General features: G+C 40.4%; 1 protein-coding gene across 6 annotated transcripts; it reads right to left on the reverse strand.

Moving 5' to 3' along the window:
• Nucleotides 1-652: 652 nt before the first annotated feature.
• On the reverse strand, nt 653-25,452 carry PALB2 (partner and localizer of BRCA2). Of its 6 annotated transcripts, none has more exons than XM_004020839.6 (13): nt 25,236-25,452; nt 22,895-22,954; nt 22,658-22,760; nt 18,866-20,356; nt 15,198-16,012; nt 14,797-14,865; nt 12,539-12,700; nt 11,393-11,478; nt 10,974-11,135; nt 9,740-9,856; nt 6,846-6,933; nt 4,337-4,485; nt 653-1,159 (listed from the first exon to the last, which is right to left on the reverse strand). In XM_004020839.6, exons 1-13 carry the CDS (start codon nt 25,308-25,310, stop codon nt 952-954), a joined length of 3,585 nt encoding a protein of 1,194 aa, XP_004020888.3. In that variant the 5' UTR covers nt 25,311-25,452; the 3' UTR covers nt 653-951. The 6 variants fall into 6 exon arrangements, with proteins under 6 accessions (XP_004020888.3, XP_060262181.1, XP_060262179.1 ...); XM_060406198.1 differs by lacking the exon at nt 25,236-25,452 and adding an exon at nt 24,584-24,704; XM_060406196.1 differs by lacking the exon at nt 4,337-4,485.
• Nucleotides 25,453-25,571: the final 119 nt, after the last annotated feature.

Genomic DNA, 25,571 nt, shown 5'->3' on the forward strand with positions numbered 1-25,571 from the left:
GGGAAGATCCACCTAGAGAAGGGATAGGCTACCCACTCCAGTATCCTTGGGCTTCCTTTGTGACTCAGCTGGTAAAGAATCTGCCTGCAATGTGGGAGACCTGGGTTCAATCCCTGGGTTGGGAAGATCCCCTGCAGAAGGGAAAGGCTACCCACGCTAGTATTCTGGCCTGGAGAATTCCATGGACTGTATAGTCCATAGGGTTACAAAGAGTTGGGACACAACTGAGTGACTTTCAGTTTGTTCCCTGGCAGTCCAGTCGTTAAGAATCCACGTGCCAATGCAGGGCAAACGGGTCTGATCCCTGATCTGAGAAGACTTCACCTGCTGTGGGGCAACTAAGCCCACGCACCACAACTAGTGAAGGCTGAGAGCCCTAGAGCTTGTGCTCTACAATAAGAGAAACCAGATGGATAAAAAGCCCAGCGCCATAACTAGGGAGTAGCCCCTGCTTGCCACAACTAAAGAAAACCCGTGTGTACCAACGAAGACTTAGTGCAGTGAAAAACAGAAGTATATTGCGTATTAGTCCACTAAGTTAACTGAGGTTTACTGTGTAAGCATCACTGAGTAAATATTCTAGCTATAAAATAATTAGTTCTTATTTCTGAAAATCATCTTTACAGGATAGGAAAAAATATGCCAAACAGGATGTATCAAAATCAATATTTATTAACATTTCAAGCTTTATGTACATAACCTTTAAAAGGAAATGTGCCAATGTGAGGAATCACAAAAATCCACTTATATACCCTCTCTCCCAAAGTAAGTACAAATGAGCATTCAAAATCAGTAGTGCCCCACCATCAGAACACAGTCTGTCAGAATGAACACAGGTAAGTAAATGTTTTAAAACTCTTTCAAATAGTCTCCTTTAAAGGAGCAACTCCAAAGAGTACTAAGAGGCCAAAAATACCCAGAACACTGTGTTTTCCAGGTTACCCGAACTTTTTAGTAGCGGTATACAAATATATTTCCATCTTTTTGTCCAGCCAACAAATGAGAATCTGTACCTGACCATTTAACAAAAGACCAATTCTGGCCAGAGACAGGAGGAAGGAGGGCAGTGCAGTGACCCAAGAGTAAGTCCCAAACGGCAATGGTTCCAGAAGTCAATACTGCTGCTGCGAAATGGTCTTTCACGTCACCTTCCAGGAACCTAGCAGCAAGCAGAGGAGAGACGATTCAAATCACATATCAAAAACGAACAAAAAGACATTAAAACAAAAATGGGCCCAAACCATGGTCTCTAAACCAACAAGAACAAAGACACGTGGGAACACGCATGCGTCCGTGTGAAGTCCTAGGGCTGCTGGCCACGGTCGCTAGCGGCCCTGCCTGTCTCTCTGATGCACCTCTGCATCTCCTCACGACAGCTCACAGTGGCCTGCTTCCCACCCGCCAAACCAGCCGAGCCTGGCCTCGCCGTGGTGTCTTTGCTTTTGCTTGTCCCTCTCGACAGGTCTCCCCCCAGGGCACAGCCTGGCTGGGTTTTGGTCATTGTTCAGGCTTGTTGCCTGCATAAAGTCACACTTATTCAGCAATATGAGCGTGCACACACATATACACTCTGCTCCTTGTCTATCGCAGCACCTTCTTTTTACCTTCACAGCAATGTGAGACTGTTTGCCTCTGTATCTCTGAGAATATGAATTTGAGATTCTCATTTCCATATTTGGGGGCTGTCTGTCCCACAGAAAATGTAAACATCATGAAACAAATCTGGCTGTCTTTTTAAAGACGGGGCTCTGCAGTCAGCTACTGGGGTTTGAAAGAGTGCCAAATTCTAACCACTAGACCATCGGGGATGGTACTGAGGTTTGAATTCTACAAATTAAAGAGATGTGTGACCCTGGCAAGTTATTTAATTTCATCAGTAAAATAGCGATAGATGATACGAGTATCTACTTCATAGGACTGCTTTGGAGTTTAATAAAACAGTTGATATAAAAAGCTTAGTGCAGTACCTAACACATAAGAAATGCTTTGTTGTTCAGTCGCTCAGCTGTGTCCGACTCTTTGCGACCTGTAGTCCCGCCAGGTTTCCCTGTCCTTCACCATCTCCCAAAGCTTGCTCAAACTCACGTTCATTGAGTCAGTGATGCCATCCAACCATCCTGTCCTCTTTCGTCCCCTTCTCCTCCTGCCCTCAGTCTCTCCCAGCATCAGAGTCTTTTAAATGAGTCAGCTCTTCGCCTCAGGTGGCCAAAATATTGGAGCTTCAGCTCCAGCATCAGTCCTTCCAATGAATATTCAGGACTGATTTCCTTTAGGATTGACTGGCTAGATCTCCTTGCAGTCCAAGGGACTCTCAAGAGTCTTCTCCACACCACAGTTTGAAAGTATCAATTCTTTGGCACTCAGCCTTCTTTATGGTCCAACTCTCATATCCACAAATGACTACTGGAAAAACCATAGCTCTCACATCCATACATGACTACTGGAAAAACCACAGCTTTGACTAGCTGGACCTTTGTTGGCAAAGTAATGTCTCTGCTTTTTAATATGCTGTCTAGTTTTATCATAGCTTTTCTTCCAAGGAGTAAGCGCCTTTTAATTTCATGGCTGCAGTCATTGTCCACAGTGATTTAAGAAATCCTTAATAACAATTAATTATTCCTCACTGAAACATTACCACTGCCTTGTAGAGCACCTGGTACACAGTCAACTTTAAGTGAATATTCTGAGTGAACTGAATGATACATTTTATCTCTGGCTCACACCCAACTTTTTTCTTTTTTGCACTCAACTTTGTGTAGCTGTCTCTTAGCTCATCTTTTGAAAATCCGTAACGTTTTCCTTGACAGTCTCTCCCCAACCCTCCACTGCCAATTAAAGTGCCCTTCCATCCCAAACAGTGCAAGCCTTCTGGCATTATGCACACCAAACAGCAAAAAAATTTGTTTCTTTTTTCTTTTCTTTTTTGAGCAGAGAAGGATTTACTGTAAGGGCCAAGCAAACAAGGAGAATAGATGACTTGTGCTCAAACACCTGAGCTCATTATTTTCTAACTTCCATGAGATTAGAAACAGTAGTGCTTCCTACAGGACTGGTACCAAATAGGCTTTCAAGATTTGCTAAACAAATAGGTTTGAAAAGGGACAAAAGAAATGCCTGACCTAGTAGTTCCATGTGTCTTCAATTTCTGGGCCTATGACTATGCTTCTCTCTTTATATTCAAGAAAACAAGTTTTATGTAAGCACATATTATAAATAAGAGTTCTGAGGTACTTGTTGCACTAAGAACACTTGCAGAAATGCCACAGCTGGCTACATGCACAAGGAGAGGGGCTTTTAGAACATGTACCACCTAGCAAGCTTTGCACAAGATCCAAACAAAGAGAAATACACATATAACCATCAAGGATGCTTACCCCTGTGAGTTACTAAAGCCAAACTTTGTAATCCTGATTTACTAGGTCTATTTTCAAACATTAATAAAAGGAGTATTTAGAAATGATACCTTCGATGGTGCTCGCTTCACCTAAGAATACTAGCACTACTTCAGAGCTTTATATAGCCCAGAAAACTATTGGGATGCCCATAACTGTGGCATTGGTAAACAGATCTTCTCATCAGTCAACAGGTAAAATATTTATCAAAAGATAAATATCAACTGCCTACATGACGGAGGTACAGTCAATATTTCAAAGTACATATATCTTCTTTTTTAAAAAAATTATTTATTTTGTTTTTGGCTGTGCTGGGTCTTTCTGTTGCTACACGCAGGGTTTCTGCAGGGAGGCAGCAGAGGCTTCTTTTAGTTGTGGTGCGTGAGTTCCTCATTGTGGGGCTTCTCTTGTTGCAGAGCACAGGCTCTAGGAAACAGGCTCGGCAGCTGCAGCACAGGCTTCACTGCTCCATGGCAAGCAGAACTGTCCCAGATTGAACTTGCGTCTTCTGTACGGGCAGGGGGATTCCTATCCACTCTACCACCAGGGAAGTCTAACAGATCTTCTTAAGTGCATTTAAAACTTCCTTAATTTAACTTTTATGGAAAGAACATAAATAAGTTTTATGTAGTTTCTTCGATAAGTTTCTTGTAGGGAATATTAATTACTCTGAAGTGTTTTGGTGTGGGGAAAAACAAGGCGTGACTATACATAAAATACCTATCTAGGGCCATACTGGTGGGCAATCATTGGATGGCGGGAATCTGAACTTTGACTCAGATCTAGTAAACTTCACACTTCAACCTACTTCTTAGTATTCTTTACCATGATCTGTAGTATTTCATGTTTCCATTCACGTCAGTCACAGAAAAATATTTGGTTTCTATATATGCACTGATGTTTCTCACAATGTCACACTCATTGGACGGCAATCACACACTTGCCTTCCAGCTTGCCCGTGAGGAAGGCAGTAGAGCATCACACCCATACTCAGGGTTGTCTTCGGGTTAATCACAATCAGCTGAAACACAGGGCTTCCCAATAACTCGTTCTCTTTGGCGCAAGGGTGACTCAACACAACAAACAGGAGCCCCTGACGTAGGAGAAAAATTAACGACCAAATAAATCATCAAGAGTCTGTAGGGGGAAAATAAATCATTGGCAGAGACAAAACTATAGAATCACAGGAATGGCCAACAGACTCTTAAGTCTCGAGGATTTAATCCCTGGATCACTCTTTTTCAGGCCTGAGGGGACCACTGAGCTGGACTTTGGGCTTCTCCAGCACAGGGCTCCCCACGACTTTACAGCCAGTCTTTGCAGGTGTGAATCTAGCTGACTTACCAGCTTCCTCAACTTTACAGCCTACTAACATTCATGCCATCTACCTGGGGAAATGCTGGTGTTAAGAAAAGAGGGCATAGAAATACCTAGAGGGAGTCTTCAAACCAGAAATGTTCACCTGTAAGTTGGTTTTTAAAAATTTGGAGCACATTTTCCCATAAAAACAATCTTTTCAGTAGTGACAGGATCTTCAGGCCAGTTTGCAAAAGCCTATTTACTTATAGACTAAAAATGACCCAAAAAAGGCACCATCACCTATGGTTATTTCTGCGGGAAAATGGGTTACAGACCTCCTATGACTTTAAAATTACATGTTCTAATAATAACATCTTTGTGTATGAACATCTATGTCACACATATGTGTAAACACACATGTATAATGTTGAAAGTAATTATTTCAGGGGTAAAACGGGAAAGTAATTATTTGGGGGGTAAAATGGGAAAAATTAATTACTAGGTCATCTTAGGATTAATAACATTCATTTCTAATTCATACATTTCTGTAATGACTGAATTCTTAATTACCATTATAATTCATTGATTGTTAAAAAAACAACTGAAAGTCAAAAAATGTTAAATGCTATACATTTAACTAGGGGTTGGCAAACTCTGACCTACAGGTCAAATCTGGCTCAATGCTTATCTTCGTATGGTTCATGAGCTAAGAATGGTTTCTGCATTTTGAAATAGTTAGAAAAAAGAGGAAGACCGTTTTGTGTCATATGAAAATTATATATGAAACTCAAGTTTCAGAAAGCTTTATTGTCCAAAAAGTTTTATTGGCACATAGTCACGTGATTTGTTTATATGTTACCTCTGGCTGACCTGGGGCTGAAGAGGTAGAGGAGTTATGACAGAGACCACATGACCTGCAAAACTGAAAATATTTACTAACTGGCCCTTCACAGAAAAAGTTTGCTGATTCCTATACTGAACTATTCGGAGAAGGCAATGGCACCCCACTCCAGTACTGTTGCCTGGAAAATCCCATAGGCGGAGGAGCCTGGTGGGCTGCAGTCCATGGGGTCGCTAAGAGTTGGACATGACTGAGCAACTTCACTTTCACTTTTCACTTTCATGCATTGGAGAAGGAAATGACAACCCATTCCAGTGTTCTTGCTTGGAGAATCCCAGGGATGGGGGAGCCTGGTGGGCTGCTGTCTATGGGGTCACACAGAGTCGGACACGACCGAAGTGACTTAGCAGCATACTGAACTATTAACTATTATTTCTGGGGGTTGGCTTCATGGTGACATTTTACTTCCTATATCACACATTTCTGCATTAAATGTTTTAATATCAAACAGGTATCAATGTAATAACAAAAATGTAATATTATTTAAATGCTTAGTAGGTGTATTCCAGAGATAAACCCTCTTATTTTAGAATGAAGAAAGTTAGCCCAAGATGATGTGATAGGCTACCTAAGATCACACAACAGTTGAGTTCATTTCCACAGAAGTTGCTAGGCTAGAGGGAGATGCACCCTTTGTGTTCAGAGCCTGTGGGTGCTGATGAGCGCAGGGCTGCCACTGCGCTGGGCAAGTCAGTCTCCGCCCAGCGCTGAGCCAGCTGCTTCTGCCTCTGCTTGTGGCTCAGCAGTCCCTGTTACTCAGGCAGTTACCTCTGACTCCTGGACAAGTACCTTCAGCCTGTTCAGATGTTAAAACTGGACTGTAAGCCAAGTCTACTGACACAGCGCCTAAGAAGCTGTGTTTGTTCCTATACAGTAATGCTAAAGCCTGAGAGAAAACCATGTCGAGGACCCTGTAATCACCCTTCCTAAGGGGATTCATTCACATCATAAATCATTTATGGCAATGTGGTTGGGAGCCAAATCTGAAAATCAGCATTTTGTTTCTAGGTACAGTCTAGAAATCAAGGTTTGCCCTTAAGTCATACAGTCAGAAATTTTACCCAGTCATATTGTACGATCACTTATATGCACTCATAAATTTCAAGGAAGAGCAAGGACTGCTACCAAATTTTGAAAAAAAACAGGCATCAGAGAGGGCCCAGAAATTATGACTAAGTTACCACTCTCATTCAGTGAGACCAATAGTAACACACAGACTAGACACAAAGTGGTCCCAGCAGATCAAGCCTTACCATTTCAGAGTAAGCTTTGTGACAGACTGAAGCTTGGTAGGAATCATCGATGTGCATCTTTTTCAGGAGCTGACCAGTTTTTAAGTTCCTTGGACACCAAAAATAAATAAGCTCATATCATTCTTCTGACAAACTGGTTTTCACATAATATTCTCTTATGTATCACAGCATCCTTCAGGAGGTGACCAAGGGAAAAACTAAGGGACACAGGACCTTAGTTCTGATTAGCTACTGATTTAGCTAAAAACAGAACTACAGTTTAACTTTGCCAATAGTGTAATTTGATAGTTTAGTTTTAGACTGAACCTGCTATGCCATTAGGGATAAATCTTTTCAAATTCCAGGAGAAAAGTTTTCTGGGATCTCATTTCACTGGTATTGAAATTAGGCACAGGGCATAGCTCTATCATTATGATCTTATTATATGTCGAAATTTTCCATGTAAGTCAACGGTCAGGAAACCATATCTGGTTAGGAGAGAAACTACATCTAGAGTAGACTTATAATTATGTCTCTGTAATATGTTAATACTAGAGCTAGACTAAGATAACACAGAGAGAAGGGAAGACTGAGATGGAATAAAAAATGGAAAAAGGAAGACAGAAGACGGTGAATATAAAGAAAAAAAAGTTTGTTGGAACCACTCCTTAGTTCTACTGAGGATGTGTGACACTGATTTCCTGTTCTACCATGTGACTCCACTTATGAGAAACCTTCAGTGTTTTGGCCGTGCCACATGGCATGTGGGATCCTAGTTCCTCAGTGAGAGATAGAACCCACACCTCCTGCAATGAAGCCCAGAGTCTTAACCACTGGACCACCAGGGAAGCGCTGAGGCGTTGCAACAGAACTTAAGCCAACTGTGGGGCTGAACATACCCCCTTAAACTTAGAACTTAAACTGATACTTAGAAGCTCTAAGAATAGTCCCTTCCCAGCCTCGAATTCTACTGTGATCCCTTATTGACAAAATGCCAAAAGGCTATTATTAGAAAAAGAGGGAAACTGAAGGATGGAATGAAAAAAGGGAAAGAGTAGGGAACAGCTGGTAAAGAATTTTTGTAATGAAACATTAGGGAAATGGAAGGTGGAGAATGCAAACATGGACCCCACTGAAGGTTTTATTTGGTGGGGCGGGGGGCGGTGGGGGGGGGGAGAATGAGTATTTATAAAGTGATAGTATAAAATATAATCTGAAGATTGAGTATTGAGACTAATCACTAGATTACCTTAATAGTTTAGGAGCCAAACAATGAAGGGCCAGACTACAGAAACAGCAGACAGAACAGAAAAGACAATGTTCACAAAGAACGCTGTCTGAAATAAGACCTAGGTGCAGAAGCCCCGAGGCAAGTGCCAAACGTGGAAACCTGGTAGGTTAGGTCAGGGTCAAACTCCAGAGGCTCCCTGGTCAGGAGAGACACAGTTTCTCTCGGGGCCACACTTGCCTAGTTTACTCCTAGAGGGTTAGGGTTGAACAATGCAGAACAGGCGCATAGGAAGGACACTCATAACTTTCTCTCACCAAGACCCATTCTGGCCTCAAGGGAGTAATTACTGGAGAGTCTTCTGAGGAAAAAAGCCAATCTCTTCTCCTACCACAGATTAACCTTGCAAGTGAAAAGGCCTGATGTGGCTCTCCCCTGTGGTCAGGAAAGGGGTGCCTGGGGACTTCCACTGTCATTTCCCTATCTCAAATTTGTTCATGTGAATCATCTAATCTAACAAGTTTTACACATCCAGTAATTTTGGATTGTATTGTAGACACAATGACACATCATATAAACTCTGCATTCTGCTCCTCGGAAGAATACTGATTTTGTTTTTAACTCTAGTCAACAGTTAAATTGGCTAAACTCAAATTCTAAATGCTGAAAACCCAGTTCAGTTCCTTTATCTTTTCTTTGCTTCTGCATTAAAAACAGTATTAAAAATCAAGCCTTTTCTGCCAAAGCAGTTTCTAAGCAGCCCTTCTGCATATTATTGAATAATGCATGCATGCAGTTTAAAGGTCAGCCAGATATTTAACTAGAGTTCAGGGCTCCTTCCAGAGAAGACAATGGCACCCCACTCCAGTACTCTTGCCTGGAGGAGCCTGGTGGGCTGTAGTCCATGGGGTCGCTAAGAGTCGGACACAACTGAGCGACTTCAGTTTCACTTTTCACTTTCATGCACTGGAGCAGGAAATGGCAACCCACTCCAGTGTTCTTGCCTGGAGAATCCCAGGGAGGGCTAGCCTGGTGGGCTGCCGTCTATGGGGTCGCACAGAATCGGACACGACTGAAGTGACTTGGCAGCGGCAGCGGCAGCGGCAGCGGCAGCGGCAGCGGCAGCGGCAGCAGGGCTCCTTCTCTGGCTGTCTATTTTTCGGGATTTTTCTTTCTTGCTTTCTAGCTGCTGCAATCACCTTGATTTCTATCCTTTGGTCCTTTAAGGCAGTAGGACAGAAGTTTTTCTGTAACCAAGTGTGCAGAGTGGGGCCTCACCTTCGAACAGGAAACTTGCCCAGTGACATTTCCTTCCTCTACATATTGAATTTCCTCCAATATATATTTTTTCTCCCTCTTTAGTGCTTTCAGATATTTGTTCTCTTTTGCACAGAATTCATAGGTATTTGAAGTAGAAGAGTTAATCTCAGAAAGCTACTCAGCCATTAACCAGAAAGAGTACATTTTTTACAACAATAAAATTTCACTTATTTTAAAGTACTCTGCTTGGACTATTTGAATTAATATGATGTTCTCATTAAGATAAGTATATAGCATCTGACAGTAAACAAACAATAACACAATCATATTTACAGAGTTTCTTATTTAATCTTAATAACCCTGTAAAAATAAGAGATATATCCTTATATTACAGATGAGAAAATAGGGCTCTCAAGGGGAAGCTTACCAAATAACAATGTTGTTCATTATAGTGGTACCAAGCAGAGCTTCCTGCATCCCTTGAACCTCAGCAAAAGTTAGTATGGTCTCTTCAGGGGGCATCAAAAGCTGTTTTTCTTTGCTTCTGTATTAAAAACAGTATTAAAAATCAAGCCTTTTCTACCAAAGCAGTTTCTAAGCAGCCCTCCTGCATATTATTGAACAATACATAATAGACACTAACCTAATGACAGAAAAAAAAAATTCACCCGGAAAACATGTGTATTCTAAATATTCTACAATGAACATATACTTTCACATTATCTATCTGGATATATAGTAAGCACCTCATATTCATCATCTCCAAAATTAAACTTACCAGCTCTCTCTTTAAACCTGTTTCTTTCAGCATTGCTATCTCAACTGACTGTTCCACCACTACCCAGATGAGCAACCCAGAAACTTGGACTGTATTCTTATTTCTTTCCTCTCTATTTACTCAATCACCAGGTCCTAATGACTTTATTATCTCATCTCTCTCAAATCCACTGCTTCTCCCCACCTCCACTAACATTTTCCTAATTTAAGCAAACAATTATTTATTTTGTACCTGTTTTATTGCAACACAGTTCATGCAGTTGCAAGAGTTGGACATGACTTAGCGAACGAACAATTTACTGCAACAGGTCATGGATAAATAAGACTAATGAGGTTCGTACCCTCTGTTATTAGGAAAGACAGATAAATCCAATAAAGTGTAATGAGTATATGACAGACAGAGAAGATGCTGAGTTGTGTTTTTAGCATGTTGAATTTGAGGTAACCATGAGATATCTAATAAACAGGCATGTAGGTCCAGAGGTTGGAAAGAGCTCAGAGTTAGAAATATATGTTTGCAAGCAGCCAGGATTCAGATGGTACCTGAAGCAATGGAAACCAAGTATGTGGAACCAGGTAAGTGTATAGGATCTTGAGGTATCTGTAACACTTAAAGGACACACAGAGGTCAAAGGAGACTAAAGGAAGAAGAGACTACGCTTGCTGAGCCCCTCTGCTTCCTGCCCTCTTCCCTGCCATGTCTGGCTCCACCTCCCTACATTGCTTCTGTGTAACAGCCCAGGACAGAGGCAGAACCTGCTGAACTACACATACAGCGGAGAAAACAAGATGCTACTGATTCAACTTTCTCTGAAGCCCTGTGATGAAATCATTTTTGATCTAATAGTAAAATCAACCAATGCTTTTCTTCAACCAATGCTTACCCTCCATCTTCGGCAAATGTCATAATTTCGACTTGTTGATCACAAAGGGTCCCACTGCTACTGACAAGCCTCCTTTTTGCCAGGCCAAGCACAGCTTTTATATTTCCAGAACTCAGGAGCACTTGCTTTTCACTTTTACCATCGGGAGAACAAAGTAGTGCCCTTAACCACATATAAAGGAAAATGTAGAGCAGTCAGGAGCAAGCCTTTAATATGAGAAGACTAGGCTCAAACTTTCAAAGGAAATTTCAGTCAGGGATGTCACTCTATTGATAGCTTTTTTCAAAATGAGTCTCTCTTTGGACCTAAATTTAGAGTCTTTCAAGATCCAAGCCTAGGTTATAATTTGCACTCAAAACTCAAAACAAGCCGACAAACATCCAGATAAAGAAAAAAACCCACGCCTTGAGATTTCTTACCTGATTTCTCTGATTTCCAAATTTCCCAAAGCCACACACACAAGATTGCAAACATCAGGCACTGCAACTATCTGTAATACTGGAACCTAAATAAAACAAAGCAGCCCAAAATTATATTTGGTTATTTCATTTTTAATTAATCTAAATTTTCCAAAATTTGCCACATTTCTTTCTAGTGTCACTGTATCTAGTTTCAAACACTTGAAACGTTCAGCAAACATCCTCTTTTTGCAAGATGTAAACTCAAATAAGCTACGTGCATGATCGTGTTTACTGTGGCGTTTATTTAACATAATAAATGCTTCTAGCAATGGGAGAATAATTAAATTCTGGTATGTGGATGAATGGAACAATATGCAACCATTTAAGACAAGTTTATGCACCGAACAAATATTTATGAGCAGCACTCTGCCAAACACACTGCTACTGGCTGTGGATATACTGGAGTATAAGAATGAAATTTGCTAAGACAGTCGATCTTAAGCATCCTCACCAAGGGAAAAAAAGGAAACCGTGAGGTGATATGCTGATTAACTTGATTATGGAAACCCTTTCACAGTGTGTATGTACATCAAATCATCACACTATGCACTTTAAATATATGACATTTGTCAATTACACCTCAATAAAGCTGGAAAAATAAAATTCAAAATAAACAAGTAGGAAGAATATGTAGAAACAAGCAAACATATTTATTTGGTAAGAAAAGACAGGCTTAAAAATTTTAAGCATATTCAGACTGCAACCATGTAAAACATATACAAAGGTAGACAAGGACAGAAGAAACTACAGCTAGAAAAAAAGCAGAAATAATGTTTTGGCGAGAGCTCTCAGTAAGTTTAGAAGTCAGAATAGACATGAAATTTCAAGCTTCTCCAGCAGGTACAGTGTAAAAATCCACCTCTGGAAAAACATATGATAAAGTATGGTATTGACTTTACAATCTACGTGCTGGGCATATGGGTGCTCCCTATATCACTTTCCCATATATTTGGAAATTTTCATAATTAAATACTGGGGGAAAAAACATCATTTTTCTGCTCTGTCTTGCACAGTCACAGATCCTGTATTTTTGGTAAGCTGCCCATCTGTATTACCATGCAACTGATTGCAAAGATCTCGTTCAGCTATAAGATTCTGATTTACCTCTGTAAAGTGCCAGGAATAAATTTTTTCCCACTGCCAAGCATCCAGAGGTTTCCAAAGAGAAACGACGTATTCACAAGCAGTTACGATACATGGCTGTTTGAAACCAGCTATTTCCCACCACGTGGCACTCACATCCACAGAACAAGAACCTGAAGGATTCTGACAGAATGGTAACAACAATGATGTTAAAGGGATTCTTGGGGGCAGAATAAACATGAACAGTGATGGATCACAAGGATTAGATGAAATACCAACTGAATATGATTAAACTTTCATGCAGGTCAAAGAGACTTGTGGGTCTTATGTAATCACAAAAATTGCCATACACACTCACAGTGATTGTCTTTAAAACGTGTAGCTCCAGACTGGAACAGTCAGATTTAACCATCAAAACAGACCATAGGCCATAAGAACTAATTGAAACATTAGTTCCTTAAGAACCTTTGGAAATGAAACATTCTAATGAAATACCCATAGGTTGAAGAGGGAATAAAACTTAAACAACATACTATTTCTAAATGAAGATGCAGAATGTGGTGGCCAAAGCAGTACTTAAAAAAACTCCTATAATTATAAAGGTATTAATATTTATAAAAAATTAATAGATAAAAATAAAGTAAGCAAGCAGATCAAGAAGTTAGTAAAAGAATAATGAAATTCATGTCAATGTATGGCAAAACCAATACAGTATTGTAAAGTAAAATAAAGTAAAAAAAAAAGAAAAGAATAATGAAATAGGTACAATGAAAAACAGAAGGACTTACTAACAATAAAAACAGGAAAAAAAAAAAAAGAAAGAGGAAACCAAAAACTCAATTAACAATCAACACAACAAAAAACTAGGTTTTGGGGAAGACTTACAGAATGGACAAACCTCTTAAGTCTGATGTAGGGAAAAAAATGCTTTCAGAGGGCTTCCCTGGTGGTCCACTGGTTAAGAATACATCTTGCAATGCAAGGGACACCAGTTTGATCCCTCGTCCAGGAAGATCCGACATGCTGCAGGTCAACTAAGCCCCTGTACCCTAGAGCCCAGGCTCCACAATAAGAGAAGTCACTACAATGTGAGCCCATGCCCCACCTAGAGAGCAGCCCCCCGCTCAGTGCAACTATAGAAAAGCCTGTGCATAGCAACAAAGACCCAGCGCAGTCAAAAATAAAGCAAGTATGCATGCTGATGTATGGCAAAACCAATACAGTACTGTAAAGTAAAATAAAAAAATAAATAAAGCAAGTAAATAAATTTTTTTAAAAAAACCACTTTTAGAATGGAGAGTGAGGAGAGGCTTAACTATACATACACAGACCAAAAACTATAACAACAAGAAGTAACTTTTTACCTACAAATTTGAAAATATGAATGAAATGGCTGATTCCTTTCAGAAACTGTTATTAAAATTGATTTAAGAATAGTTTTGAAACAACATAAGTGCATCTTTTAGAGAAAAGGAATCTGGGACCCAGAGGCTAAACAGTTTGTGCCAGGTCACATAATAGCCAGTGATCCGGAGAAACAGTGGTTCGGAACACGTGGATTTAAATCTCTTTTTTTCAACACCAGTTGTTCTCAATTAGGGGTGGTGATTTTGCAACCCTCCCCGGGGGGGACAGTTAGCAATATCTGGAGACACTGCTGTCATCACTACTGGGGTGGGAGGGGTGTGATTGGTAGAGACCACGGCTGTTGCTAAATACCATACAATGCACAGGCCAGTCCCTAACAATAGAGAATAATCCAGCCCCAAATGTTAACAGCAATAAGACTGAAGACCCTTGCTGTGTACCATCCTATTTCAAGTATAAAAAGTTAACCAGGACATGGGTCCAATTCACTTCACAGGATTTACCAGAATATTATTTATATTTCTCAGAACCATATACATCACACAGCCTATGAAAATTAACCATTCACTATGTTATAATCGAGAACTGTTACCCATTTTCTTATAAAGTGATTCTTCTAGAAGTACTATATTATTTGGGTAGGAGAGTCATGAATGACCCCTCTCTCTCTGTCAAAATGCCTGATTTAAACTTAGATACAAAGTCGAGCTCCCTAGCTTAAGTTTTTCTTGGCAATAGCTTGACATAAAAACTTCTTTAGAAGATCTCAGAATATATAAAACAGGTAAATATTGTGAAAAAGAATTTAAATGTTTTTCTGAATCTATTTATCAAGGATCAAAATCTTCTGAATTTTCCAACCAGTTCATTGCATTTTTCGCATGTAAGACACAGGAGATAAGTCTTCTGACCTTTAACTTTGAAACCAGCTGTAGGGTGCCCGGGTTTAAGCTATCCCAAGCAGGAACCTCTATTTCAGTCTGTGGAAACAAAAGTCACATCATTAATGTATATATTATACATGGTATCTGTCTGTATCACTCATTCTTCAAACTATTTCCTATGTTTTATTTTCTATAACAGCAGCAAAGCTCCAAATGCAACTGCTTCATGAATAACAAAGAGAACAGCATCCCTTAAAAATACACATATTTTAATTAATCCTAATTTCCCCAGAATGAACTTAATATTTACAGTGAAGTCATACCAAAGAAACATGGTAAAATGTTTTAAAACACTGAGAAACTGAGTCCACGTTCACTAAGACACTTCATTCCTTCAGAGAAAATTTCATGAAGGATGCAGTCTGTACCTGCTCAGCAGAATGTCTCTGTGATCCCTGGAGCTGACTTGCTTCGAAGGTGAAAGACTCGGTGGGCAGAGTTGTTGCTTGGGGACCAGAGTCAGGGTCGCAGGAAGGCTGTCCTGCTCTTCCTGCAACATGCTGGCTGCTATCTAATCTTGGGGGGCTGCTCCAGCTGTTCCACTGTTTACGACTGCTAGGCAGGCTGACTGTGGCTTTTAAGTGAGAAAGACGGAGTGGCGAGCATGTTTGTCCACCCGCCTCTGCAGACACCTTTTCCTTGTGGGCTTGGGAGCCAAAAGCTGGAGTAGCGCCTAATATGGGGAAAGCAGGTGAGCACAGGTCTGCAGTCAGTCTGTCATTATCATCAGAGGCAACAGAATTCAAAGGAGTGAAAAGTAAAATGGATGAAGAAAGGTCCTTTCCCCGAGGCTGGCTTCTTTGGCTTGGCATTCTAGAATGTGCCTTTCCTGGTAGAGTAGTTAGTTCCTCTTCCATGCCCTCCTTTTCTATATTGCTTTGTTTCGGGCTTGGTTCCTCCACAACAATGTAACTTTCCCCTTTAAGATGCCCCTCTCCATGTACTTTTGATCCAAAAGGCTCCATCAGCTTATCTGAGCAGGACTTCAGTTTTTCAAGCTTAAGAAACCCAAAGTCTTCGTCAGGTAACTGAAAGTCTGTGATTTTGAGAAAAGATGACAGATGCTTTAAACTTAGCATTTTGTTCTTATGAGATGGAGTGCTGAAAGCATCATCATCCGAAGAGAAATAAGCGTAATTACTGTAAGAAAGGGAGTCCTCTTTTTGACAATGACCTTCCTTCCCTAAAACAGAAAGCAACAACAAAAACAGATACTCACCAATTCCCAACAAAAAGTGAGTTTCTAAACTCCAAAGTCATGCAGTGTTTTCCCACCCAGGACTCTAAAACTTTTGTGGACAGTTCAACAACCAGACATATAGGTTAGTGCATACTGAGCAGCTCTCCCTCTGTAGGACCAAAACCAGACAGCCCTGCCTGGGACCAGTCTGGTGCCAGCTCTGCCACTGGTTCGCTATGTTATCCTGGGCAAGTCAAACTCACTTCATTTCCCCCTGTCCCTTCTGAGGGAGCTGGGTTAAGAATCTCTAGAAGTCCTTTCTGATCCACAACTATCATTCCAACAGGCTATCAGAGCAGAGTCTACAAAATGCTGGCTCTTCACACTGAAGAAAACATAGTTCCCTTTTAAAAGATTAATTTATTAGACTTCTAGAAACAGGAGCTCTGTATCATTCAAAATGTAGCTGCATCCAATACCTTATCAACGGATAAGAGAGCTGTGCTACATGTATACAGTGGAATTATTACTCAGCCATGAATATGAATGAAGTGCTGATACATGCTACAATGTAGATGAATCTCGAAAACTAGCTAAGTAAGCGAAAGCAGCCAGATAAGCGAAAGCAGCCAGACACGAAAGGTCACATATTGTATACATCCATTAATACAAAATACCCAAAATAAGTAAAACCACCGAGACAGAATACAGATTAGTATTTGCCAAGGGCTGTCAAGAGAAAAAATTGGGGAGAAATTGCTTAACGGGTACAAGGTTTCCCTTTGGGATGATGAAAATGTTTTGGAACTACACAGGGATCATGGTGATAAACCACTGTGAATGTAATTAAATGCCACTGAATTGTTCACTTAACTTAAAAAGGTGAACTACATTACATGAAGGTCACCTCAAGAAAAAAAAATTTTCTATGTACCTATAGGTTACTGAAATCACAGTAGATTATTTCAAAGTATACAAAACAACATTTCAAGCTTATTATTAGATTGTCCTGCTTTCCAATTCCTTTCTTGCTGGCATAAAAGACGATGATTTAAAAAGTTATGATTATTTTTTTTTTCAAAAAACTTTTTATTGGAGTATAGTTTATTTACAAGGTTGCATTAGTTTCTGCTGTTCAGCAAAGTGAATCAGTTATACATACAAATGTATTCACTCTTTTTTAAGATTCTGTTTACAGGTCATTACAGAATAGTTTCCCCGTGCTATAATTAGGCTCTTATTAGTTATCTATTTTATGTACAGTAGTGAATATATGTCAATCCCAACCTCCTGAAACTATTTTTTTTTTTAAAGAAACTATCCGATTCTTTAATCATGGAAAGGAAGAACAGTCCAGACAGAGAGAACTGTAAGTTTATATAAGCATAAAGACCCTAAGGCAGCAACCTGATAGATGAGTTCAAATAAAAGCTAGAAGGCCAGTGTGGCTGGAGCATCATGAGAAAGAGGAGACCCTCTGAGAGAAAACAAAAATTCTTGGCTTTTGTCATACACCAATTTCCAAGGTGTCAGTATTTCCATCATGGCCAACTTCAAGCTACCAACATGGTATCAAGAAATGCAAAGTTGGAAAGCCATGCACAGAGTCATCTCAGAAGCAGATGTCAGTGGCTTCAGCACATCACTGAGAGTGGTATGAAAGGAAACTGGAAAGGACCACTATCATCAGGTGGTATAAATGATTATTATTTTAGAAAAATATTTTAAATTTATTTGGCTGCACTGGGTCTTAGTTGCAGCATGTGAACTCTTTTAAGTTTACCCGTGGGATCTAGTTCCCTGACCAGGAAATATGGAGTCTTAGCTAATGGGCCACCAGTGGAGTCCCCATGATTATTATTTTTATTTAAATTAATTAATAAATTGTGGCTCATAAGTCAAAGCCTGTCCAGTGGTACAGAGCTGCTGGCTGCCTGTTTCTGTAAATAAAGTTTTAGTGAGACACAGTCACATTTACACATTATGTATGGTTACTTCCACATTACACTTGAATAGCTATGACTGAGCACAGAGACTGTATTTTCTATTTGGCCCTTTATAGAAAGTTTGCTGAGCTCTCACACAGAACTGGAGTGAATTATCTAAATTCTGTGCTCAGTTTATCAGATACATCTCCTGAGTAAATGAATAAAGAAGTTTAAATTGTAACTTGTCACTTGATATCCTCCAAAATCTTGTGTCCCATGAACCTCAGAGACACTATTAGACAGTTTACCTCCCAAAGTGGCTTAGAACTGTTGCATTTTACTACACAATCATTCCTAAGGGAGTTTGTCAGTGAATTCTTACTCTGACATTGATTTAATTTCAAATATACTTCCCTGTATTAGTTATTTCTCCCTATGGATAAAAGACTGTATTGTAGTTGAATAAACACTAATTTTAGGTAAACATCCAACACATTCTCCCTCTCAGTGTCAACTTTTTCAACCATATTTGTGAACTCTGACACCATGCAGCCAGATTTGAACCTTGACCCTGTGGCTTTAAAGACACTTTGATCACCTGGCCTTCCATTCCTCATCTGTAAAGTGAGGATAAAAATAGATTCTGGGAACTTCTCTAGTGGTCTAGTGGATAAGACTCTGCACTCCCAATGCAGGGTTGCCTGGTTTTGACCCCTGGTCAAGGAACTAGATCCCACATGCTGCAACTAAAAAAGATTCCATGTGCTGCCAAATATATATATAAGTAATAAAAAAAAAATAGATTCTGCCTCATGTACAGCTGGTGTGATGATTCAGTGAGTATCTACATAACATTTAGAAAGTGACGAGCATATAGTGTTAGCTACCACCATCATCAGCCACCACCATCAACCACACCTCGATTTACCTTTAACTCTCTTCTTACTGTGAATAATTGCCTTTTCATTCTGATCTCTGTGCAAGGCAATTTCTTCCTTGGACTTCTTAACACCTGATGTGCCAGAAGTTGGCAAAAGTACTTCATGGTGATCTAACGGAGAGGTGCACGCTGACTTTCTTTTTCCTCTGCATTTTTTACCTGATGGCTTGGTAACTGTCTTCCTGGAAAAGTCATCTTCTGTGGAGTCAGTGGAAAAGCTGACTTCAGTTAATGAGAGAAGTTTCTGAGGACTTCCTGAACTTGGTTGGTCTGCGTGTGTGTCAGACACCTTAATTTCACTTTGCTTAGTTTTTTCGTTGGAAACATTAAATTTTTTAGCAGATTTTGTACTCATATTTTTAAAGCCTTTTTTCCTGACACCTAAATGACTCTGAATTACAGCCTCCAGTGCTACTTTCCTCTGGCAGCTTGACATGCGCCGTGTTGTCCTAACATAATATTCTGCAGGAAAGAGAAGGCCTTCAAGCATTGTGCAAGAATGTATTTGATCTTCTGTAGAAACAGGAGAAATTACTCCCAGGCTAAGATTCTTAGACTGACTTAGAACTTCTTTTTCTAGAAGACTTTCATTTCTACCACCGAGAGCATCATTGGGAGATTTAAGAGACATCTCTGTGTGATTTTGTTCTTTTAAGTTTTGGTTTTCATTTTCCACTAAGTTATCATAAGTGAGTTCATTTATAAAACATGAGTTATCTGCCCCTAAGTTAGGACTTCTAGCTGCCTGGCCACTTATACTTCCAGCTTTGTTTACCTCTGGGTTATCTGTAGAGACAGTCATTTTTTCCTTCTGTACCTGTAAGTTTACAGGTGAAGCAGAGCTAATGTTTCTTAAGCTGTGAGTAGTAAGTTCACAGTTACTTTGAGGGCGCTTGTGTTCGAGGAGCTGACCGCTACTGCTGTCTGATGGTGTAGGCAGAGGAAGAGTAGTCGCCCTGGGGAAATCATTTCCTCTAAGGAGGGCATCAACATCTCTCTGCGGTTTGGTGCTTGGTAGAATTAATACACTCCCTACATTAGTTTCTGTAACTGGTGCTGGAGAATTTGGAATGGCACACTTAGGACTTGAAAGGGGGTAAGTTCTTAGTTCAGTTACAGGTGTTTTGGGATTTTCTCTATTGATTTTTTCCTGTTCCTTTAGTCTTTTTCCAGAGAGTATGAGTGAATCAGTATCAGAGAGAGGTTCTCTCTCCTGTGAAATATATGTTCTTTCCTCTTTCTTTCTTCTCCCCAGCAGCTTTCTCTGCCTTTTCTTAGCATCAGGGCGATTGACCCTGAAAGGAAAATGTTTCTGATTATCATCTGATCCTTCTATGCGTGATCCTTCCACTGAGACACGTCCAGAGCTAAACAACAGAGGCTCAATGTCAAGTGAGCTGGGTGTCTTTTCTCCAGTTTCTTCATCAACATGGGTACTGATTTGCAACGTGTCATGAGGAGATACTGTATTTTTAGGTTCTGAAGAAGAAAAATTATATAGTTAATATTCTTAAAATAATACAAAAACTACCCCATATTTATTTTTAAATATTACATACAAATATTACCAAACATTTATTTAAAAGAGAGTCAATGGTGTATCATTTAGGCAGATCAAAGTAAGTTTTTAATAATCTTACAAACCATAGTAATATTAAGTAAATGTAACAAAAATGGAATTGTGCTGGAAAAATTATTTTCAAACTAAACAATTATCTATTCTTGGGACTTCTCTGGTGGTCCAGTGGCTAAGAGTCCGTGCTCCCAATGTAGGGGGCCCAGGTTTCATCCCTGGTCAGCAAACTAGATCCCATTGCAGCCACTAAAGATCCCACATGCGGCAACTAAGACCTGGCGCGGCCACATAAATTATAAATATTAAAAAAGATTATTCTTTATTGCAATCATCTTTTCTTAGTATTTTCTTCTTTAAAACTTTACTGAACTACAACTGACAGATAAAAGTTGCACATAGTGAAAGTGATGTTTTGAAACATGTATACATTGTGAAATGCTGGCACAATCAAGCTAACTAGCATACCCATCGCTTCACATAGCTATGATTTTTGTGTGTGTGACGAGAAGACTTAAAGTCGGCTCTCTCAGCAAATTTCAAGTATATGATATAGTATTATTAACTACTGTCACCATGCCGTACATTAGCTCTCTAGGACTTATTCATTCTGCATAACTGTAACTCGTGACCCTTTGACCAACATATCCTCATTTCCCCCATATCTCACCTGATTTTTTACTTCATGTCCCTTTTTGGGCTCAAGTAATTTTCATATCACTTTTCTATTTCATTAGCTTCCGATTTTATGATTATAAATTAGCTGACTTTTAACATGAGAAATGACCATTGTTTTTTATTAAAGTATTTCCACCCAGACTTTCATCTTTGTGCACATATAAACACTTAACTAAAAAAAACCATCTTTCCATATTTAAGCAATAAATATAATTTCTAAAAGTTAAAATAGAGAAAAAGAGCAACTGAATAAGCAATCCAAATAAAGTATAGTTTCTCGCTCACAGAATGAGAGAAAATATTTATAAATCATGTATCTGATAAGGGTCCAATAGCTAGAATATATGAAGAACACTTAAAACTCATCAATAAAAGGACAAATAACCTAACAAAAATAGATATTTCTCCAAAGAAGATATACAAGCACACAAAAAGATGTTCCATATCATTAGTCACTAGGAAATGCAAATCAAAACCACAATTAGATACCACTTCTATCTATCAGAACGGTTATAATTCACAAGTATTAACAAGGATGTGGAGAGACTGAAACTCTTGTGCGTTGTGGTAGGAAAGAAAAATGGTACAGTCACTGTAGAAAACAGTTTGGTAGTTCCTCAAAATTAAACACAGAATTATCAAATAACCCAGAAATTTCACTCCCAGGTACATATAGAGAGAACTGAAAATATATGTCCCCCAAACAACTTGTACATGAATCTTCACAGCAGCATAAAAGCCAAAATTTATAATAGCCAAAAAGTAGAAACAACCCAAGTGTCCATTAACTGATGAATAGATATACAAACTATATAACATATCATATTATATTATGGCTCATAGCTTCACTAAGTTACACAAGCCCCTTCACCACGACAAGGCTGTGATCCATGAACGGGAATGAAACATTCAACTGCAAAAAGGAATGAAGTACTGATGCACGCTTAGATGAACATATAGATGGATGAATAAAGGTTGAAAACATTATGCCAAGTGAAAGAAGAGAGTCTCAAAAGGCCACGTATTGTATGGTTCCATCTATATGAAATGTCCAGAATAGGAAAATCCACAGAAACCAAAAGCAGATTAGTAGTTGTCCAGGGCTTAAGGGTAGGATGGGTACAGGGTTTCTTTTTCAGGTGGTAAAAATGTTCTGAAATTAAGACAGTGATGATGGTTATATAATCTTGATGATGATTATACAAAGAAGCAATGAACTGTAAACTTTAAAGAGTCTACTGTTACTCCTTATCTTCTGTGACAAAAAGAACCACAGCTAGGAGATTTCCCTGGTGGTCCAGTGGTTAAGAATCTGCCTTCTAAGGCAGAGGATGGGGGTTCCTCCTTGGTCGGGGAACTAAGATTCCCCCATGACAGGGGACAACTAAGTCCATGTGGCCCAACGAAAATCCGGTATGCCACAACTAAGATGCAGCCAAATAAATAAATATATTTAAAAAGAGAATCACAGGCAAATTTACATGGGAAATGAGTAATAAAGAAAGCATCAGAGAATGGGCTAGCTTTACCTGTGTGGGTTAGCTGTGTTGAAACTTCCTGCTGGAGTGAGGAATCTTGTTCTTCCACTGTTCTCCTAAGAGAATTTTTAAACTTCTCAGCTCTTCGGGCACGCTAGAGAAAACAAAAGCAACTCAAAAAACAACTTTATGAAAAAGAAATAAATTTTTGTTAACAGCTTAAATAAAGAGCTGTCTTTATATACTTTGTGGCATTAACAGCAATTTGAGAGAATGTGATTTACTTACTTGAAGGCGGGCCAATGTCTTGGTGTATTCCCTTTTCAGGAATGCTAATTTTTCTTTCAACTGGAAGAGGAAAAACAGCAAACAAAACTGAGCAGGTGGAAAGAAGGCATTAGAGAGAAGGGATGCCGAGCCTATTGGATACCAGCGAGCAGTGGTCAGCAGGTCCCTCAGCTGGAGGTGGGGAGGAAGCGGTACTGCCTCACTCTACTTCCAGTTCTCACAAAACACCAAGTTCTCTAATGCATCTCTGCAAAACTTGTTCCTATCACCTGGAGCAACTCTCCCCAACTTACTTTGCTAATTCCTACTGATTCCTCAAGCCTCGGCTCAGATTTTTATTTCCCTGAGGAAAACTTCTAGGGAAGTTTCTAAACTTCTAAGTCCTTCTCCAAATCCAAGTTAGGATTCCACCTCTCCTCTGTGTTTGCTTTATCACGGTACTTACTATACACACTGTCTGTTCACTTCTCTGTTTCCTCCTACCTCACTGTGAGATCCTTGAAGGAAGCAGGGGCTATCATCCTCAGACAGTCATTCTACTTATGAGTCAGTTACTGACCCAGGTATCTCCAGCACCGGAAGCCATAACTGCTGCCCACTATGTCGGTTATAGTTCCAGGTGCTATATCTGCAGAGGGGTCAAGGCCACTGCTCGTGGGCAGCTTACACACAGTGAAGGATACAGATAGTAAGTAAGAAAACAAACAGATACGATGATTTCATGTGGTAATCAATACCTAGACAAACAGAGGGATGGGAGGGTGTCTGGGATACAGGAGAAAGGAATACTTAAGAGATAGTGGCCAGGGAAGCACTTCTGAGGAAAACCATATGAGCTCCGACCTGATGGAGGAAAGAGCTAGCTTTGGAAAGATCAGAGGAAAGGCAATTTGTCCAAGATCACACAATTTAAAACGAGCACAACTCAAACCATGCAGTCTGGCTCTAGGGTCTGTGCTTGTAACCTCTTCTCACAGCTTCGTACTTATCACCACTCTTATCAACACCTGAGAATTACCTTGTTGATTTGTAAATGAACTTTTCCACCACCACTGCAAGGCAAGCTGGGATGAGAGGACTGATGAGTTATGGTGAATGAAGAGTTTTAGCACCATGGTTGGAAGACCCAGTGCAAGATACATTCAAGTTAACAACATCTGTCAGTTCCCTCAGTGGCAAAGACTTTGCCATCCCGATGCAGCAGGCTGGGTTCCATCCCCGGTCAGGTAACTAGATCCCACATGCCCCAAGGAAGATAGAAGATCCCATGTGCCACAACTAAGAAGGGGGCAGCCAAATAACTAAATATTTTTTAAAACCACAACAACGTCTGCTGGCACAAGCACGAGGTGGCATGTATAGGGACAGTCAGAAACAAAACCTGCAAACAAAAGGCTCTAAGCAGAGAAACATGCAAAGAAAAGATGTCACTTCCATTTGTAGGATACTATACAGAATTTTGGAGAAGGAAATGGCAACCCACTCCAGTGTTCTTGCCTGGAGAATCCCAGGGACGGGGGAGCCTGGTAGGCTGCAGTCTATGGGGTCGCACAGTCAGAAACGACTGAAGCGACTTAGCAGCACCAGCATACAGAATTTAAGAAATAATTTTTTAAAAGGTAAGTAAACATGACGTGGGTTCCATCCCTCGGTTGGGAATATCTCCTGGAGGAGGGCATGGCAACTTACTCCAGTATTACTGCCAGAAAATTTCCATGGACAGAGGAGACTGGAGGGCTACAGTCCAGGAGGTCACAAAGAGTCGGACACGACAGAAGCGACTGAGCAGAAGCAGGAGCAAACAAAGACTAATGTGGATTTTAAACACGGAGAAGCAAAACGGAAGTTGCAGAACCATCTAGATCATACCATTTATGAACATTCACCTTCCCCCAAAATACACAATTACTCTTCGGTGATTAGAGAATACAAACACGCCCCTCCACACCTCCACCACCCGCCCAACATGCACACACAGACACACAAAAATATCTGAAGTCCAGATGGTTGAGAGATTTACTTAACGGGGCGGGGTGGGAGAAGCCAAAACTGAGAGTGTGCAGGGTGGGGTGGGGAAGATGTCAAAGGGGACCTTAGCTTTATCTACAGTTTTACATTTTGTACTTTTGCGTTTCTGCTGTAGCGAAAAATTGTTCTTTAAACGCCACCAAGGGAGCACGGCGCTCTCCCACACTTTCACTTCCTGTGCCCCCTCAGTCCAGAGAAAAGCGTAGGTTAGAGGTCACTGCCACCCTTGGACAGTCGAAGGAAGCAAAGACAAGCCTGAAATCCTGGGATAGGGGGTCAAAATCTGAGTCAACCCTTCCCGCATCCCTGGCACCTTTTCCTTCTCTTCACAGCTGAGAGTTTTCCCAGGAGGCTCTTCCATCTGACCGGCGGCCAACAAAAAGAGCATTCGTCGCTGGCCCCAGGCCTGCGGACAAAAACAGCCCGGCTGGCCCTGGGCCCCAAGCCACCCCGGGGAAGGTTCGTAGAACCCGGGAGCACCACAACACAGGGCCAGATAGCCCACGCTGGACGGGCGCGCCAACAAGCCTGGCCAATCACAGCCGCCGCTCGGCCTGCGCACGCGCAGTCGGAGACGGCAGAGCAATGGAGTGAGGCCGCCTAGCGGAGAACCGAACTATGGATGACGGCCCCGGCCGCCCAGAGCGGA

Source organism: Ovis aries, chromosome 24 (genome assembly GCF_016772045.2).
Source record: "Ovis aries strain OAR_USU_Benz2616 breed Rambouillet chromosome 24, ARS-UI_Ramb_v3.0, whole genome shotgun sequence".
Taxonomy (NCBI): domain Eukaryota; kingdom Metazoa; phylum Chordata; class Mammalia; order Artiodactyla; family Bovidae; genus Ovis; species Ovis aries.